The 19,887-nt window shown below is 41.8% G+C and overlaps 7 protein-coding genes and 1 non-coding gene across 8 annotated transcripts; 5 read left to right on the top strand and 3 right to left on the bottom strand.

Annotated features, from left to right (window-relative positions):
• Window positions 1–698: 698 nt before the first annotated feature.
• Window positions 699–2,156, top strand: SS1G_02131 (predicted protein; the record flags this gene model as incomplete). Its single annotated transcript, XM_001595867.1, has 2 exons — window positions 699–1,218; window positions 1,273–2,156. The coding sequence occupies 2 exons, from the start codon at window positions 699–701 to the stop codon at window positions 2,154–2,156; spliced, it is 1,404 nt and encodes a 467-aa protein (XP_001595917.1).
• Window positions 2,157–4,996: 2,840 nt separating this feature from the next.
• Window positions 4,997–5,077, bottom strand: SS1G_14596. The gene has a single exon. It is a non-coding gene; the product is annotated as a tRNA-Ser (tRNA).
• Window positions 5,078–5,511: 434 nt separating this feature from the next.
• On the bottom strand, window positions 5,512–5,700 carry SS1G_02130 (predicted protein; the record flags this gene model as incomplete). The annotated part of the gene is made up of 1 exon (XM_001595866.1): window positions 5,512–5,700. One exon carries the CDS (start codon window positions 5,698–5,700, stop codon window positions 5,512–5,514), a length of 189 nt encoding a protein of 62 aa, XP_001595916.1.
• Window positions 5,701–5,855: 155 nt separating this feature from the next.
• SS1G_02129 (predicted protein) lies at window positions 5,856–6,773 on the top strand (the record flags this gene model as incomplete). The annotated part of the gene is made up of 3 exons (XM_001595865.1): window positions 5,856–5,877; window positions 6,051–6,141; window positions 6,581–6,773. 3 exons carry the CDS (start codon window positions 5,856–5,858, stop codon window positions 6,771–6,773), a joined length of 306 nt encoding a protein of 101 aa, XP_001595915.1.
• Window positions 6,774–7,120: 347 nt separating this feature from the next.
• On the top strand, window positions 7,121–14,132 carry SS1G_02128 (hypothetical protein; the record flags this gene model as incomplete). The annotated part of the gene is made up of 11 exons (XM_001595864.1): window positions 7,121–7,487; window positions 7,647–8,429; window positions 8,500–8,594; window positions 8,745–8,767; window positions 8,864–9,267; window positions 9,495–9,581; window positions 9,972–10,605; window positions 10,834–12,197; window positions 12,277–12,725; window positions 13,165–13,413; window positions 13,554–14,132. The coding sequence occupies 11 exons, from the start codon at window positions 7,121–7,123 to the stop codon at window positions 14,130–14,132; spliced, it is 5,034 nt and encodes a 1,677-aa protein (XP_001595914.1).
• Window positions 14,133–14,992: 860 nt separating this feature from the next.
• SS1G_02127 (predicted protein) lies at window positions 14,993–15,414 on the top strand (the record flags this gene model as incomplete). Its single annotated transcript, XM_001595863.1, has 2 exons — window positions 14,993–15,005; window positions 15,305–15,414. 2 exons carry the CDS (start codon window positions 14,993–14,995, stop codon window positions 15,412–15,414), a joined length of 123 nt encoding a protein of 40 aa, XP_001595913.1.
• Window positions 15,415–16,188: 774 nt separating this feature from the next.
• SS1G_02126 (predicted protein) lies at window positions 16,189–17,133 on the bottom strand (the record flags this gene model as incomplete). Its single annotated transcript, XM_001595862.1, has 2 exons — window positions 16,189–16,338; window positions 16,483–17,133. The coding sequence occupies 2 exons, from the start codon at window positions 17,131–17,133 to the stop codon at window positions 16,189–16,191; spliced, it is 801 nt and encodes a 266-aa protein (XP_001595912.1).
• A 2,111-nt stretch (window positions 17,134–19,244) lies between these two features.
• On the top strand, window positions 19,245–19,549 carry SS1G_02125 (predicted protein; the record flags this gene model as incomplete). The annotated part of the gene is made up of 2 exons (XM_001595861.1): window positions 19,245–19,257; window positions 19,449–19,549. The coding sequence occupies 2 exons, from the start codon at window positions 19,245–19,247 to the stop codon at window positions 19,547–19,549; spliced, it is 114 nt and encodes a 37-aa protein (XP_001595911.1).
• Between the last annotated feature and the right edge of the window lie 338 nt (window positions 19,550–19,887).

Genomic DNA, 19,887 nt, shown 5'->3' with positions numbered 1-19,887 from the left:
CTGTGGTGATTCAATAAAGATTGGAAAATCCGAAATCATATTCTAATTGCTTCAATGTAGATCGTCTTTTCGAATCTCATCTCTCAAACTAATATTACAATTCAAAGGGGTACGCTATTCTTCAAAGTAATTGCAGGTTCCATTTAAAGATCAATTTAAGATATCTGGAATATTTGGCTTCAATATTATACCTATTTCTTTTCTACTGTTTTAATAGCACCGAAGAACCAGATCTTCATTTCCCTTACTCTGTTACTTTGATTTCCGGTACCTTTGATGTGTTTGCTTGTTGTCGAGATTCCACCCCTTACTTAATACCACTTCACCTTGCGAAGAACCCTTGATGTCGGTATATACCTTACCTTACCCTGCAAAGTGTTATTATTTTCTCTAGTTTTCCGGTAACTATTTTTCAATCCAATCTTTGATTACCTGCAAGGCAGTACAATATATTGATCAACGTTCGTTTTACCCGTGTCTGTTGTCCTCGATAGGTAACCCTTCATCTGTTGCAGGATGATAGTTATAAGGAAGTATTTGCTGTTTCTTCGAATTTTTTCATCAGCAGTCATATCATTCTCACATTCATTCATTAATTCCACTCGATTACGACAGTCTTCATTCTTTTGTCCGTCGTTCTATTTACTTTGCATCCATTTCGCAATCGGCATCATCTTCTAGCAGTCTATAATTTCAACATGTTTCGAAGCCGGAACTTAATTGCTTTAGCACTGCTTGCTCTATCCGGATCATCCTTAGGTAAACCTGTTGCAAGCGGATCATGGGTTGGAGAGACTTGCGTTTGTCCACCTTCCGATTGTCCCCCAGTTGTCACTTCATATACTACCATCACAGCTACCCCTATCCAAACTGTTACCGTCATCAAAACTATCAGTAATGAAGTGATCCCGCCAGCGAATATTACTTCCAACCCCAGTGCTACTCCACTAGGCGTCCCGTCTTCACCAATTAATGTCTCTGCCATTATCCCGAACGAGACCATCATCAAGACGACTACCATCTCAGGCACTGGGCTCGTTGTCACCAGTACTATCACACCCAGTCAAACTCTGCATCAAAGTACTATACCTTGCGAAACAATTACTCAAACAATCTCAACCTCGGGAACTATCGTTGCCATAACCACCACTATCACACCTAGTCAGCCTCCTGTTCAGACTGCCACATCAATAGTTGGAACTCCAATAATGAGAACTGGTATGTATTCTTTCTAATATTTTGAGTCTATCATGTTTTAACCAGCCGATTTAGTACCTGGATCTACTATTATGACCACCATTCCTGACTCCATCATCACCTCAACTATTTCTGGACCGGTTGTTCTTATCACAAAGACTATCCCTCCAAGTACTGAAGTCACTTTAGTTCCCTGTGACTCGACCATTACAGTAACTCAACCTGGGACAGTTCTAAGAACAATTCGTCCTGTATCTACGATAACTCTGACAGAATCCGGAATTTTTGTAGCTTCCACATATCCACCATCGACTTTGTGTGTGACATACACTTCAAACATCTATACTACTGTCATAACGGCCATCGCAATCACCAATACTATCTCAGCAAGCACAGTAACGATAACTCAAAGTGGTGAAATTGTTCAAACTACCATTCCTGGATCTACATCCATCATTACAGTCCCAGCATCCGTTATAACCTCAATCGCTGCACCACAACTCATAACTGCCCCTCTCATCCCCATGACAATCGACTCAACAATTTCCGACCCTGGACTTGCACCTACCCCCAAACCTCCATACAATCATTGCACAGGTGGTCTCATTACTCCTGAACCTTCGATATCCCCCTCAGATGGAATCTGTCCAACACCCAGTCTAGTCTTCTCTACCATCACGACTACAGAAACTTTCATTCAAACTTTGACAACGACAAATACTATTTCCATCTCGCTGCCGACAGCTTATCTTTCCAGTTCTCAAAGTTTCTCTAATGGTACTTTATCGACTCCTCTCGAATCATCAATGTCGCAATCGAGCTCAATTCCACCAGTTTCGGTTCTATCCACTTCCTCTACTTCCATCCTCTCGTCCTCGGCCGTTCTATCTTTGACACTTATTCCTTCTTCTTCGCAAATCGCCAGCGCTTCACTTCCTTCCTCCAGTACTGCACTATGAGAAATGGTGGATTCATGGACTAAATGCCCAAACCTGGCGTAGCGCGAGGAGAACTATCCAAGGGGGATAACGATAACTCAACAATGCAATATGCAGTCTCGAACTAACATTTCCTTTATTCTTATTATCTTATAATGTCGTATTTCATTTTATCTTATATGGTGTAGTTGGGTACTACGAACTGGTATGAAATAATATGTATGGTATGGACGGAGTGGTATGATGTGATGTGGTATGGTGTGATGAGAATGGGAATCGACATAGATAAATATAATTAATTAGATTTAATTTTGATAATTTTTTTCCGGCCATGATTTATCTTGACTTGTGGATTTTTGATATTTACTTTGATTTTTTGTTAATGTATTTTCTCATCCGCATCCTCTTAGCTCTTCCCATTCCCAGTATCTCTCATGGTTATCCTTTGGATCATATAAGATCTTGCCTAAAATGGGATTCACCAAAACCTTACCTCTCAACTGTCGCATTGATTATGAAGATCATTAACAAGGAGAAGTAGACAGGAAGTAAGTTTCATACATTTTATCCAAGTACTGCATGAAAACATTCTGCTCGCTCTTGATGCTAGATTTGATTGCTGTTCTCTTGATGTTGAGTAGGATCACGTAGATAGTCACCATGTTGCTGTCCATCATTGAGTTTATTTATTGGACCTGGCTTTCTTCTGTATTTCTTAATTGGCTGCATTCATTGATAAATCATGAAGACTGAATATGCATCCAATATATCGAACTAATTTCCTCAGCTCAAAATGCTTTTAGATTAATATAAATACCAAGCCAATGCTGAAAGATGAGTAAGAGAACACATAGATAGTTCAGAAGCAACTTATTTTCATTAGAGATGGAAAGAGGGACATGACAGCGTGTATCCTCAGATCTTCCTGTAAACACCAAGGAACGCGCTCAGGATATCAGTGGGTAAAATGGATGAATGAAAATTTTGAATGTATAGAGTAAGATAGCGGCTTGATGTAGAGGAGTGATGAATATCCCTTTATCTCCAGCTTTTTCAGGGTATACACATACCTAGTCTTGCCATGCGGAGTAATTGATTACAATAGCGCTTTTCCATTATGACTATTTCACACAAGATATAACCCCAGCTCCTCATCCATCTCCCAAACCACCAAAAAAGCCGTACCCTCACTGACAAAATCTTGGATTTTGTATTATGGATCTAGATCTAAACTAGGATTTGTATATTGCACCAGATATTACAATGGATATATAATTATCATCCATATTTTCTATAAAAAAAAAAAATACTCGATATCCTCTCGATCTCGATAAAGGCCTTTGGGCCTGAATCTCAACCGATGTTCAAATACACACAAAATTCATGTGTCTATGGATACCACGTCAGCCGCTACTTCATACAACACCTTTTGAGGCTTAGTACTAGTTTCAAAAATAGCAATAAAAGTTAGGAAGCGGGAGTTTGATGATGATAAATATACAAAGATATGAAGAGAAATGTCCATATAGCCTTAAGATCTTCCAATTTTTCTGGTGGCGTAGAATATGAGCTATCAAAAATAGTCTTATGATGTTTAAAAAGCTTTAAAAGTGATAAAGAAGATAAAAAGCATCTATGAATATAAAATTTCTACCTTCGAGCAGAGCAAACCCCAAGCAAACTAAAGTATGAGGTAATATTGCGAATTTTAATCTTACTCTCCCATCTAGTCTTACCATATACAGCAAAGTACTTCTGATCCTTATCTCATGACTAGAAATAATAAAGGTAGATAACGAGGATAATAACAAGGATGATTATGAAGGGGAAGTTAAAAAGAGAGAATAATTGATTGAAATAAATTAAAAAGATTAGGAAAAGCTTTATTTGAATTTGAATTTTAAATTATCTGATGTTTAATTATTTTTATAATAATGAAAATCTATAAAAATCAATCATATATTGCAGAAATATTCATAAATACAATCCAAGAAATAAGATCTTAACTTAGGGCTACTGTGACGGAAAAGTCGTAAACGGAGTCAATTCAATTACTTAGAATCTAAAACTAAAGAACTAAGAAGATTCTAAGTAAGAAGGTCTTTATATACAGGGCTAGTGCACGTGAGCCACTAGTGGGATAACAACCGTCACGTAACAGCTACCTCCCGAACAATCTTCATCCCCAATCTTCTCCACTCCCAAGACTCCACCCCTATCTCCAGTCGCTAATCACATCCCAACCCCTTCCACATTCAGCTGCCTAAACACCATCCTCGCCAAATATTCCACACCATTATTTTAACAGCCACCATCAGATCTCGAATATATAATTACCAACTCTCCACCATCTCCCAAGCAATATGTTACCGCATCCAAAATCTCAATTGGTAAATATCTTTGAAGGAAAACCCCGGCAATCCCCCGCATTTCCTTCCCTACACAGGTTACCTTACAGGAATCAAGTGGGGTTTTGAAGAAAGCGAGGGAACATAGAGCTCCTGGAAATTTCAAGCTCGAGAAGGAATTCGATACCCCCTTTGTCTTTCTGATTGTTATCTCGTCACCCATAATCTTGAAGTTATGAATGCATAGGTTACATAAATTGATTATGAAATAATAGATTCTCATTGTTCGGAGTGCAAATTACAAGGTTGCTCAGGGGCTAGAATTTATGTAATCTTATAAAACGCCTAATTTTCGGGTGGATAACCTTCCTTCTCCACTACCTGTCAAAAGCTCCACTAGATTTGACCATCAATTTTGAAGATTGGTTATGTTGACGTAGATTTACAAAAGAGAAAACATATACACTGAGTAAAAATAGATAGCAGCCAAAGAGAAAGAAAACAAAAAGAATTCGACGTCGGCATGATTCGAACATGCGCCCCCGAAAGGAATTGATTTCTAGTCAATCACGTTAACCACTCCGTCACGACGCCACATCAGATTTTTGTTATTTTGATGATTGATTTGGATCTATTCATAATCATATACTACATTAATTATCAAAGCTTGTATCAAAATGTTTTAGGTCAGATATATACTTTCATTACTTCTATGATTATCAGTATTTGATTACTTTTGTTCATTTAATACTTTGCATCTGAAAGTTAAAACTATCCCACCGTATTTCGAAAATACTCCAATAAACTTCGGTGTCAACAGACCTCTGCTGATGCCTTTTTTGCCTCTTTCAAAATCTGCGACACTGTGCCTTTACCTTTCTCGAAAATTTGTGACCCCGTGCCCCTTTCTCTAACAAGCTTCTGAGTCTATGTGCCTTTTCCTCTTTCAAGATTTTGCGCCTCTGTGCGCGCGTCCTTGGAATTGACATGCTCGCTAATTTCCACAATCCCTCCATAAAAATCCGATCTCAGAATTTTTCGTCAAACGCGTTTCCAGCTGCAAAATCTTTTGCTCCAAACCCAGTATAAGCCCCTCCTTTAACCTCCTTTCCAGCTTCTGTATTCCCTCCCCGATCCGCAATATGTGTGAACCCCCACCCCCCCGTCCCCCCCGATTCCTTGTTCAAACGTTCCTCCAGCATCAATCGCAGCTGCATCACTTTCGCTATCTCTTCCTGCCACAACACGATTTTCTGCTTGACTTTAAGTTCCTCCCTTGAAATCTCTTTCTCAATCGCGTCTTCGTCGCAGACTTTATAGGGATCATATTCTTCTTTTTCCACATTCGTCCGAAGGTCAAAGATTCCACATTATGCTCGGCCAACCCCTCCAAGGTATGATACCCATCTTTCAATTCCCACCAAGATACTTGCAGATTCCCATTCAACGCCAATCTATCCATCCATTCCGTCATAACCACAACTCCAAACGAACTTTCCTTGGCATTCCTTAACATAGACACAAATTCTGTATCATCCGAGACCAGACGTTTGCCTTCAGAGTATAGAGGAAAATAAGAGGAAATTGTTTCAGTACCAAAAGCGCATATGTTCACAAGTTTACCAAATTTTCAAGCAAACTGCTTCAACGAAATTGATGTATGATAAGGTGATGTTGGCCATTTATTCTCAAGGTCCCATAGAACCACAACTGTGTTTTGTGCTGCTATAAGAATGTTGGCTTGTTCTTCTTTAACAATTTTTCATGTGTTGATGTAGAAGTTTGATGCGGCTTGAGCTTCGATTTGACTTGTCTTCGGCCTGATGATCCGCTGCCTGGGTAGGTGTCTTCCTGGCTCTTCATCACAACTTTTTTGGTCTTAATGGAGGGGCATCTACATAAAGTTTTTTTAAAATGGGATTTGAATCAGAGATAGGGCATGCAGTCTCTCATTTACAGGTTTTGGATTTGAGATTTGGCTCTAGATTCTTTTTCTTTTTGACGTCCCGACTTCTGAATTTGAGGTGATGAATTCGAATCCAAGGTTGGAGTTGAGTAACTTAGAGCTTTCACTGCGATTGGTGAACTCAGATCTAGATTAGGAAATCGAGAACTTGAGACCCTGGCAGATTTTGATGGATTTGAAGCTTTTATTGGTGTTGATGACCTCAAACAACCTTCTGGGATGTGGAATTCCAAAGCTCCTTCCCGAGCTAGGGAACTCAAATCCAGTTTCCATAACTCGATAACCTGTCCACCTCGGTATACTGCGAACTCGGCGCGGAATTGAAATATCATCTATTATTCACTAAGTTTAAAAAAGTTCTCTGATAAATATTATATAATCTACACTTTTACTTATTAAACGATTCAATAAATCATTATTAAAACCATTTTAATTGATGAAACGAACTTTAAAGAGAGAAAAAAATAAAGGCCCCTTTGAAAAACAATAAAGAACAACACAGAGCTTCAGACTGTGGGTAGTACCTACGCGTCCTTGCAGTCTAAAGATCCTTAGTCACGTGCTCACTTACGCATTGGGAATGCAATCACATGAAGCACACCGCTTTCTGGTTCTTCCTTCTTATCCCCAAACATCAGGAACTGATTTTTCGGCTTTATAAAGAGAAATAAATGTCTTCTGTAGCTGGTGCAGCGGCACTGAGCCACAAGGAAAAACGAGAACAGAAGAGAGCTAAAGTCCGCCTGGAAAAGAGGAATAAACCGATCCTTTTGTCCCCCGGATGTGGTGGTATTCACTGGAACGAGCCCGTTGAGAAACACACCATCACGGAAGGAATCCTTGTTATCGTCCAATTCAAGCTTCTTCATGGCCTCACGGTACATGACACATCTTCACCGGCAGGGAAATTATGGCTTGCTACGCTTGAATACATTTCGACTATCCACGGCTGCGCCATACGGTATTGGGGAACAGAAACAACGCAAGGTCAAGAATCTATTTTTTTACTCGTTCAGTCCGAAAACGCAAAGCAATGGGGTATATTTCAGCAGAGCCTTGGGATATATTTGATGTATGAAGTTATGACTGGCCGACCAATGAACAGGTGTTTACGTCTTACTTTACCAATTCTCGTGGAGCTACCGAATAGATTAAAAGTTCTGAGATTTAGATTTGACAGCAAAGTGTTTACTACAGTTAGCGAGAAAGTCCTCAAGAACTGGAGAAAGTGGGAAATCCGTTGGAGACATGAGGGAATAGAAGTATTTGGTAATTGGCTGGAAGATGATGCCGCTCAATACATGGCAGAGCTTGCAGATCTAATACCTGCAGCTGTGAAGGGCCAACATAAGGTATTTCTTGTACTAGCTTGGAATCGGGACGAAGAATCAGAAATTGTACAGAACGACGCGACAGTTCTGGAGGCTGAATTCAAAGAAGAAATGATGACTGATGGAGTCAAAGAGTTCATGATGAATGAGTTCTTGATTCCCAAATCGATTCAGATAAATATCAAGACCGAAAAGAACGACTCATTTCCTGACGCTAAACCTCAATATACTGCTGATAGCTTAGCTTCCTTACTTAGACTCTCCCCTCCACGACGTCATAGTGAGACACCAGTTGGAAACAGCCCGTATTTCTCTTTTTGTACTGACACAACGCATATTGAATCCATTTACGACGCGGCAGTAGGCAAACGTCAGTTCCCTGGACCGAGAGGATTTTTCATGAAGATGGGAACCTTCCACAAAAATGAGTATATCAATCCAGAAAGTAATAGGTCAATTCGCCTACAAAGGCCACCAAAAATGGATTTCTTATGGCTGAAATTTGAGCCAGGAAGACTTGATACCGGTAAATCTATTTCAGAAAGTCTGGTGGAACTCAGAAAAAGCATCAAAGAGGACGTTGGGTACCGTGCTTCTCTCTATTGGGGCCGTTCCCTGGATGATTCAGATGAGTGGGTTTTGATGATAGGTTTGTCCACCTGTCTAATATTTATCTCTTTTTTTTATAAAAAATACTAGCTCACATGCAATGCAATTAGAATGGTATAAAAAGAAAGATCGTCTGCAGGAAAACCTCGAGTCCGTGGATATTGCTTCGACGTCTCAAACCGTTCAAAATCATCTGAGAGATTTTGTGAGAAAAACAGCAGCTATTACAAGGGAGCCTGGGGTCTTCAAAGTCGGGTTCCCCTACCATTCGAATCCGTGCAGACAAGGCTTCCCCATAATGGAAGTCACAACGTTCGAAGTATCGAGCAACGCTCAAACGCAACTCATCTTTCAGGAGTTCTACAACTCATATGAAGAGTAAGCTTCTTATCTCTTATCCCCCTTGCCCAGCTTCAAATTTCTGATAGCAACTATGTTTCATATGATTTAAATCTAATTTTTTTTTATCTCTAGAGGTATCATGGGTATGGAATGCTCTTGGGTGTCATTACTTCGTGATGACCCTCCGGATCCCGCTTCTGTTCCAGTTAAGCAAGCTGGTATAAATCTGCATTATTTCTTTCACAACTATCCTTCATCATCCCCCGTTTTAAATAACGAGGTGGCGGAAGCTCAAACTCCAAATAGGTCTTACTTCACCGCAATAACAATGTGGAGGTCCAAGGATGCAATGCGAGAATGGTATACAGACTCTGCCAGTCAGTGTGAGGATTACGAAAGACTTGGTCATCGGCTCGATCAACTACGTATATTCTGCGAAAATCTTGAGGTGGTCGATTCCAAGGTTTTTGATATGGTTGGGGATTGCTATGAGATTTCAAAGCCACCAATGCCAAAATATTTTGTGTCAGATCAGGGTAAGTTTGCTTTTACTGCGCGCTTTAAGAGATAAGAACCATACATTGGCTTTTAGCGGAGCACAAAACTATGCGCAGTGATTTTCAAACACCGCCGCTTCCATTAGGCTATATTCTTATCTACATATTGCCTTTGTCGTTTCTGTATAAGAGTTACCACCTGATCAACCATTATATGTGGAGAATGATCCACTATCAAACTGATTCATGCAAGTCTTGTCTTACAGGCCGGTCGACGGAAATAATATCTGGATACCCTACTCCAATCTCAGATTTACCTCGTGGAGACAACTTTCTCGAAATTGAATCCTTTGGTTGATATTCGGCGAAGACTGCAGGAGAGAACGGTAAGAACAAAATGCATCTGCAGTGTGTCTGATTCTCAGTTTCTCTAAACCCTTCTTGCTTAAATAACTAGAGTCCACTCGTTGATGTCTCTTCATTTTTCTTTTTACTCTGCATCCAGTGCCCGGTTAGCTCTTCCGAATTATCTCTCCTTCATCTCTGTTTCTGCACGATGTGGAGCAAATTAGGAGCGGCCTTGGTTGCCACAGTTCTCCTAGCCAAGCAGGGTACCGCAGCATCAAGTGCAATTGACTATTGGCTTGCTGCACATCCTATATCAACTAGAACCTCATCTGCTACCCCCACTTCGACGATTGTTCCTAACACAAACACGAACATCTCTCTAATATTCAACTCAGCGTTAAACCGTTGCCCAGCTAGCTGCAGCGAAGCCGGCAATAACCCAGCCAATTGGACGGCTTATCATGACACTCGTCGTCTGGCAGTGTGCAATGAGACAATGCTCCTTGATTTCACTATATACAACTCTTTAAACGACTCAAATACACAGACCACCATCTATGCTTGCAAAACCAATTCAACACAGAGTGAAAGAAGCTCACTGTCAAGACGCGATACAGCTTGTCCATTGAGCAACAATTCCAAGAATGCTAAAGTATCTTTGGAGCTAGGCTGGTCAGGAGCTTCTAGCCAGAATAACACGAGTGATGTCGTGTCTGCTGCAGAGCAATTGAAGACTTACGTTACTTTAAAGGAGGACAACTGTGGTGAGACATCTGCCTTTGCATACGCAGGAACTGTTGCCATCGGTATCTATGTTGGCTCCAGAATCCAGGATGCAAGCTCCATTCTGGAAGATTTCATTGTGGAAGTCACCAAAAACGGAGTTTTCGATACAATTTTCGTGCAGCATTGTGCTGGCAATGGGCTCAATAGCAATTACGCATTTGGTATTGTTGCAAGAATGGATGGAAGCCTTGCGGACGTTCAGGGCACGGTAAAGACTTGGAGAGATAGCGGATGCATTACTTCGTATGAAAGTGCCAATATTTGGAAAAATGTTACCATCAATCTGCCCACACAGATTTGTAGGAGCAATCACACCTCAACTAATAACACATTGACCTTATCCAAAGATAGACGTTCGTTGCGTCAGCGGGATACCTGTAAGACTGTTGTAGTCGCTTCAGGTGATGGTTGTGGCACGCTCGCAGATGAGTGTGGTATTTCCGCAGTAGACTTTACCACTTACAACCCCAGCTCTACACTATGTTCAACCCTGGCGGTAGGGCAGCATGTTTGCTGCTCGGATGGAAACCTGCCTGACTACTCTCCTCAGCCTAATGCCAATGGAACATGTGCAACTTACACTGTCGTAACAAACGATTCTTGCTCGCAGCTCGCAGCACTGAACAGCATCACAGTTGATGATATTGAATCCTTCAATAGACAGACATGGGGCTGGATGGGATGCGCTGATTTGCAAGCTGGCTACAATATTTGCCTCAGCACGGGAAATCCGCCTATGCCTGCTACTGTGGCTAACGCAATTTGTGGCCCCCAGGTCCCGGGCACAATACAATCCACTTCAGGACTGAATTTTTCATTGTACAACCAATGCAACATGAATGCATGTTGTGATGTGTGGGGTCAGTGTGGTACCACTGCCGAATTTTGCACTGAGACTCAATCCCCTACAAGAGCACCGGGAACAGCTGCCGCTGGAACTAATGGGTGCATCTCAAATTGCGGAACGGAAATTGTTGTTGGAAACCCTCCTGCCGAGTTCAAAAAAGTGGGATACTGGGAGGGCTACAATTTTGACCGTCCTTGTTTGAACAAACCCATAACCAGCATCAACACCACAGCTGGATATACGCATGTTCACCTTGCTTTCGCAACTATTACAACGGACTTTGAAGTTGATGTCAGCTCCATCCAAGAAGCGTTCTCTGACTTTCTCAGCATGTCGGGACTCGGGTTCAAACGAATTCTCTCTTTCGGCGGATGGGACTTCTCTACCGATGTCGCCACGTATCAGATCTTTCGTGATGCTATGGCACCTGCGAATTCAAAAAAATTCGCCGCCAATGTTGCAGCATTTGTAAAGAAATACGATCTGGATGGCGTTGATTTCGATTGGGAGTATCCTGGAGAGCCAGATATTCCAGGAATCCCTGCTGGAAGCTTGGACGACGGTGTCAATTATGTGAGATTTTTCGACGAACTGGCAGCCGTTCTTCCAGCTGGAACTACCCAATCAGTTACAGCACCAACCTCATACTGGTACCTCGCTCCATTTCTGATTTTAGAGCTAAGCTTAATAGTTGATTATGTTATTTATATGACCTATGATCTTCACGGCCAGTGGGACTATGGCAGCGCATTTTCAGACGCTAGCTGTCCAGCTGGCAATTGCCTCCGCTCCGGGGCTAATTTGACTGAGACTTTAGAGTCATTGTCTATGATCACAAAAGCTGGAGTTGCATCAAATAAGGTTATTGTGGGTGTTACCAGTTATGGGCGCTCTTTCCAAATGGCAACTCCAGGTTGCTATTTAGATTCTTGTACCTACACTGGGCCGACTTCGGGTGCATATGCCGGAGCTTGTACACAGACACCAGGTATGTTATTATATTTAATTCCAATATTAGCCCCTGGAAAGCTTTGATTCAACTGACATTTACGTTGAAGGGTTTATAGCAAACGCCGAAATCGACAGCATTATTAGTGGGAATGCAACCGTGTTGGGCACAGATGGCTCATCTGTTCGGGTTACCGGCACTCCTTTCGTTTACCTCGATGATAGTTATTCAAATATCGTTGTGTATAACGATGATCAGTGGATAAGCTACATGAATGATGCTAACAAAATTGTCCGAACCGCTTTATATAAGCATTACAACTTCGGCGGAACCGCAGACTGGGCGGTCGATCTCCAATCATACGATGGAGATAATGGAAGCGGCAGTGATGGCAGCTCGATAGTTTATGTCGACCAATCTATTTGGACGGATGGGCCTAGTAGCACTGGTGTTGGAGGTAGTGATGGAACCATTGGAACGAGTGGAGCTAGCGACAACTTGTCGTTAACCTGCGAGCCTCCTTGCATTATCGTTCTCCCTCCATTTCCACTGGGAACAACCACCATTGTTAGTTGGCCTCTTCTGACTACGACTTTTCTATCTTCTTCCGCTGGACAACTCCAAACAGTAACCTCAACAATCAGCGTTCCACCATTTGCGATATCCGAGGTCGACTTCCAAGCGATCACATTGGACGTGACTCAGAGTTCGTCTTATACAATATTCCCCATACAAAGTATAATGCCATCCTCATTTATATATACCCTCCCTGCGTTTTAGCAGACATTCTCCCCTACCGCAATTCCTACGACCTATGGCGTCGCAGCGGGCCGGAATGGAGAAACTGCTTCGGCATCTGCAACGGCTTCAAGCTCAAGCTCGAGCTCGAGCACTGCCGTAGCTGCTGTTGTTTGGTACTCGACACCACATATAATCACTATCCAGCCAATGCCGACACAGTCGGTCATTCTTCCCCCATTAACAAGAAATATCCCTTCCGTCACAGTTTCAAGTGGCAAGCCCAAACCAACAACGTCCACGGCCCGACATGGAAGTCGTCAATGTGGAATCTTCGGATGCAAACCATCCTGCGGATTGTTTGGCTGTGATGGTGGATGTGGAATCTTTGGGTGTGGTGGTGGCTGCAGTCCATTTGGATGTAAGGGGGACTGCCCCCTTAGTTTATGTGGAGGTCTTGGCTGTATTGGAGGAGCATGTGGATCTACTGGATCCGACAACAATAATAATAATGATTGTAGTGATCCTGTTACAGCCTCGGCTTGTACAGTTATTATTAGTAGTTGGAGTACTTCGCCAATGACGGAGTATTCTACAACCACGAAGGCATGTCACTTATTCATTCTACTGTGGACGAATGGCTACTGATTGCGCTAGACTGAATGCGAGGAAACCGTTGCATGCACCGCCGAAGACACAAGAACAACCACCACCGCAACAACAGGTTATCCTGTAACAACAGCAAGCATGACTGGCTTCTACGATTCGGATCCCACGTCTATAAACACCAACTATGATGCTATCGCTTCTTCTATCATTCAAGCCGGGTTAAAATATTACGGCTTTTTAAAATCGACTGCAACAATGGCGACCGCGTCACCCACTGCTACAGTTGTTACCATCACCTCTAATATAGTAGCGACACCAACACCAGAAGCAATTGTTCCTCAAGCAGTCTGTCTCTTGGTCGCCGATGTCCTGTGGTATAGTGTTCAAATAATTACCAACGGTTTCGAGACAGATTTGGGAGCGGCCATTAAAAAGCAAGAAGGTGGTTGTGGTGATCTGCTCAGCTGGGAAGCAAGCGATGTTTCTATTCCTGAAGGATTTGCTACTTGGACGGGGACAAGGGAGTATTCGTTTACATTGCCACTTACCATCAAGGCCGGGTGTGTGGAGAGGGCTATTGCTAGCGCCGGAGGCCCTAGTGGATTGTCGTGTGATAATGTTTTATAATAACTCTTGAAAAAGCGGAATCTGGGTGTAATGAGGAAGTGGACAGGAATTTTTTGTATATATGATTGTAGCGGTTTCTTTTATACTTAATTAAGCAACTGTAATTGAATCCATGTAGACCAACTCGCGAATGGTATGATGTAGGTTAAAAAGAATAATAAAATCTAAATCCTGCTTTTTCATTAGTTCATTCTTTCCCACTATAATTTTTACAAAATATATTATTAATATATTAAAATTACCAACCTTACTCCTAGTAGGTTAGAAAGTTGTTTTACGAGCAAGATAAGACACTAAATTATGAAATATCGAATCAGAACCGAGGGCTTGAATTATAAGACAAGGCATACGAAGTATTCGATATGTATGGATACTTTCACTCTATTATCATTATTCCCTTCTACTTCTCGTGTCACATACAATTTTAAAAAAAATTGATCTTTTGATATCTGCATATTACTTGGTAATGCTATTTTCGGATCGTGTGACCCAGATTTCAAAACTTCAATCGACGAACCCTTCGTACAGGTACAGTACATGTAGCTAGAGATCTGCTAGTCTCAGGGCTTGCCGATGTGTATGATTCAAATGTTACATGACATGACGTGAACGAGTAGCTAAGAATTCTTACGCAAAACATTTCTTTATCTTTCTTGGCTGCTGCAGTGCGACGACGTTCCAGGATTTCCAGACATCCGAAGATGTTCACCTCTTATATCGAAAAGGAACGTGGAAAAAATAATCATCCAGACTGATTAAACATGGAGGATGGAGCAAATTTAGATTTATCTGCCATCTTCCATTAATTAATTCTTTCGAGTATCAAAAGCTACACGAGATCAACAAGCTTAAGCTTCATCATGTCAGAAACCCGTATATACGAACCCAGTACCAGCAGAACTTCTCTATTATATCATTCACTACTAAATCCTAAAATAGAGAATGGTGAAGAACCATACCTACGAGACGTTGAGAGGAGCACCTTACGACGCAATTTTGTATGTGGAATCATTGTCGGACTTGTTAGTGGGTTGTTTATAATTTTGATTATTTATACTGTGTTTTCATACGTTTCCAATTGGATGCTTCCAAACACATTTTCTCCAGATTGTAAGTTTGGGGTCGTTAGCGCGTCGAGCGTATGTAAAATCTTTAACACTTATATCAAATAGTTCCTCTTCATACTGTTATTTTTGAAGAAGACGAAATTTACGCCGCGGCCTCGAGTCCAGATACAAATGATGTATGGGATAATTTAATGCCTCGTAACTCTCACACATAACAGTGCTTCCGATAAAAATGCTGATAGAATATTCGCAGCTGGAGAAGGCTTTGTTCTTGTGGGAAATCCAGAGAAATACGGTCTTCGACCCGGATTGCCATCAGTGAACGGACCAGATCGGTATCCCGTTTCTGTGTTTCACCAACTCCATTGCCTGGTAATCCCGCTTCCCTTCATCTCCTCTCAATTCTCTTCATCTTGCTTAAACTCACCCTCTACCACTTCTAGGGCATGATTCGCGAATCCTATAATTCCGCCCTCCTGGGAGTCCGGCCACATAGCCAAGATGACGAAAATTTCCCCGACGAATTAGCGCACGAGTCGAACAGGGAAGATATAGGTCATTGTTTCGACTACATACGTCAGGCACTCATGTGCTCTGCTGATATGACGATTGAGTGGGCTATGGAGATGCCGGATGGAAAGCCTCCATCTGCAGTTGATGGATGGGGAATTCCCCATACATGTAGAAATTGGAATGATGTGCTGAAATGGATGGCGGAGCATAGGAGCCCAGTTAATTCTTCTGGGATCGCATGAGGAGTTCGCGTGGTTGATGTAATGCATTATGCGATATTGCTGTTTATGTAATTTGGAAATTCTTTTTTAGCCAGATAATCTTCTTTTATATGCTCCATAAATTCCGATCATTCATTCGATGTTCTACATCAGAGTTCATGAAAAAATCATTATCATACGTACTTTAGCCTCAAAGTCCCCCGAGATTGTCCCCCTTACCAGTTCTTTTCCTCACAAATTAACCAACATAACCATCTACTCATCCTTCTCAAAAGACTCAACACTTAACCTCCACAACTCCTCTGGATCCCTACACTGCCTCTCCATCATTCCATCCACATTTTCTTTCCCCCTAGAATCAGCTTTCGGTGGTTCAAGTGTCCCATCTGCAGTACACAATATAGTCTGGAGTTCAAAATCAGCGGTGAGCATTCAACATCCCTTGAAGCCCATCCGATACCCCTCATGATCTAAGTATAAACCACAGCATATGGTAGATTTGCTCCCCACCCAATAAAAGCCTATAATAGATAAGATGGATAAACATACCTGTCTCAAATAATCAAAACAATGCAACCAATGCAACGGATCCCCATGTTCTAAGTGTCCAAAATGATGTCCTTCTCCCGCCCTTTTTCCAGTCCTTCCCTCCTCTGTCCCTCCCTTCTCCCTCCTCCCCATATCCCCCATTTCAAGCTCGCCAACCTTCATTTTCAATTCCTCCATTTCCCTAAATAACTCCTGTACACCTCCCCTCATAATCCCCAGGCAATGAAGGGAATGAAACATAGTAATCCCATATTTATGTTTATTTTTCTTCACTTCTTCGCCCGCTGCACCTTTCTCCTCCCCGATTCTCTTCTCCCCATCCACATCACTACTGATTACTTTCAAAAATCCTCCATTCTCCGGAAGTAGCTCATCCCAAAGCTCATCGTATACATGCGAGAGATTCTCATAATTAGAATGTTCGGAGAAAACAATCGGTTTCGAGAAAGGCGATTGTGGGTTTAGGGAGTAAGGTACAGAGGGTTCAGACTGGTGGGATGATGGAGGTGAAGAGGTGTCTGGTTTTGAGGGGGTGAAAAATGGTATCGAAGATGTTTGTAGGAAGTACACGAGTGTTGTGAGAATAATGGTGAGGAAGATGAGAGAGACGAAAAGGGCTGATGATTGCTTGGTGGAGGCGGGAGACAACATTTCTTCTTTTTGTTCTTCTATATCCCTTTATCTAAATCAACTCGTGATTCGATTCCCAAGATCGCAACACTTGCAACATCATGAGAAACGTGTAACCCTAAATCTATCTCTCAAATAATCCATATAAATACTCACATGATCGCTACCTATTGATATCGATATCTCTATCAGTGTTGTAATTATTACCTTCCTATAAAAAACTAGTTCGTGCTCGCCAAGAAAAGGAGGGCTTGGCACCTTCCACTTTGCTCACTCGTTTAAAAGCGGGTAAGACTCGTTCAACTGCTCTTTTTGGCTTCCCGCCGAAACCCGTTGGAGATGCAAGTGATGGTTCATACTCGGTATTTGTTAGTGTTACGGTACTTAGAGTTAATCCCACAAGCCACTCGATACATAAAGATGTGGTGGATTCACGACATGTACTTGCTCTCCCCAGCAAAGTCGTTCCCGTAGTCTGTGTAATACAACACCGGGCAGATTATCACGAGACAAAAGATCTTTTGGTATGATAAAACGATGAAGTAAATGATTATTAATTCAGATGCCACACTGAGCTCGTGATCCTGTGTTTCTATTAATCTCATGTGCAAAATACGGTGTCTAGCCCTCCTAATCTACCATACAATTCTAGATTGTTTTACTTTGCATTATTAGTGACCTTTCTTCCCATCAAGCTTCATGGCAACACAAGAAAAGAAATCTCAAAAGCATAATGCCTCAGAATTACAACCAGACTTCTCCGCAGACGTCCCCAAACTTGACACTCGTGCATTCATAAAGAGTTCCCAACTGCCAATCAAAGTCAATTTTAGGCCTGATAGTGGAAGCAGGAGCGATATGTTATAACCAATCATTATGAGCCACAAAGTATCCGTACAGTAATCTATATATTGCAACTATGATTCAAAGTCAATATTAATGGGCTCATAAAAGCCACATACATGTGGGACAATGCTTAAACAATGTTAATCGTGGAATCATGTCGAGATTGTCGAGATAGCCTCCAAAACGTTCGTTGTGGGCATACAGGTGTGGTTGAGTAGGCGAATTGAAGGATACCAAGGAGTTTTGGTCTGGCTGTACAGTAAACTTTTGATAGCGTAAAAAATACATTGAATTTTAATATTGTGCATTTTACAACGCTTTACTCTACCGTGCTTCTTCTAATTCCGACAAATTGGTTTCTTAAAAGAGTTTCAGTCTTCGAGAGGTGGATTAATGGTAACCTCTTCGTAAGGTCCTGAATCATGAGCTGCTGCACTGCTATGTATCATTATTTGTGGAGTAGTCAACCCTATAAATAGAATTCGTGACCCGATTACAAAATCGAGAAACCATCTTCGCAATCGTCTTTCCGCTTTCGGACATTGCTTCATCGGAAAGAGCAGACATAATACCCATAAAATTCAAAGATGCCCGAATGAAACTTATCTACACGCCTTCGGGAAAGATCTGGAACCACATCGGCCGAAGGCAACGCTGTTCAACCATCCCAAAACATTGTGTTCACGCGGCACACTAGTCAATCCCACATTATACATGTCAAACATGTATTCACAGAAATGCACAGCATATCGCGTATCGCAACATAACCGTTTACCAAGAGTTGGATTCGATGATCGGGACTGCCATGATGGTCAAAGCGAGTGCAGCTGATGCGAATATAGGAACTGGAAATGCATGGTGATTATAGATTATAGGACTCATGTGGCAGTTACGTAGGTCTGTTGGAATGGTGCTCGACGGACTAAATTGTTCTGAGACTTTGTTAAGCTGGTTGAAAGCGTTGTGGACTGGTAATTGGAACGTATTATATACCAGAAGGGGGTTATATTGTCTCTTCAGCTTATCAAAGTAGTTACTATTTTACCTAAAGAACTTTCCTTTCATTCTCGCCGTGCCGGCAGACATATCAAAGAAGTTCGTTGAAGTGCTTGATTGGGAAGTTCATCCATCGCAGATGATATTGGAAGGTGCTTGAGAAAACATTGCAAGGCCTGAATTGCTCATTGTCCAGTTCGTAAATATCTCGCTTGCTATTGCCTCTTTCATCCTTGCTGCTAAAACAAGACATTCTATTGCACTGCCTTTTCTCCGCCACGCCAGCCCTCATGGTCATCCATTGTAAGCTGCTTCTTTGCCTGCAAACTAGCTGCTCAAGGACTGAGTAAAACCAGTCGCTACGATTTATCGCACAAGGCTCTGGCCGAGTAGACGGTGTAATACTCAGCATCTGTGCATGGCGCCGATCTGGCAGCGGTGAGTATATCCACCACTTTATGTTCTATATTTGAATTTCACTAACATCAATATAGCAGCCATGCGCATCGAGAACGTTCCTCGAGGGCTCTTCAATAATGGGGATGATGCCGAGTCAAATGTGAAGCGGGCATTCTTCAAAAACGGAGATGTTTAGGAGCGTGATGAAGGGAGGATAGATATGGGCATCATTCTTAGTGGTAAGCAATGAATTTATGGGTGAGTCAAAGGAGGTGGGATGAGAAATAATAGTATCTATCACAATGGTTGGCTTTGCTTGGGAAGTGGTGGTTGAGGATGGTGAGAAGCTATTGAAGTTGTGTCTATTTTCAAAAAACGACAAGTATCATCTTCTCTTTAACACTCAAAATAAAGGGCTTTTCATCCGGAAAACTTGAATCCACGATCTCATCTTCTTTGGTAGCTGGTAAAAGAATGTGCAAAAACAGAATACCACTTCCATGATTTTGACCATACTCATACAAGGTCGCATAT

This window comes from Sclerotinia sclerotiorum, genomic scaffold (assembly GCF_000146945.2).
Source record: "Sclerotinia sclerotiorum 1980 UF-70 scaffold_3 genomic scaffold, whole genome shotgun sequence".
NCBI lineage: Eukaryota > Fungi > Ascomycota > Leotiomycetes > Helotiales > Sclerotiniaceae > Sclerotinia > Sclerotinia sclerotiorum.
The sequence above is the reverse complement of the archived record's forward strand: the minus strand, read 5'-3'. Positions and strand labels throughout refer to the sequence as shown.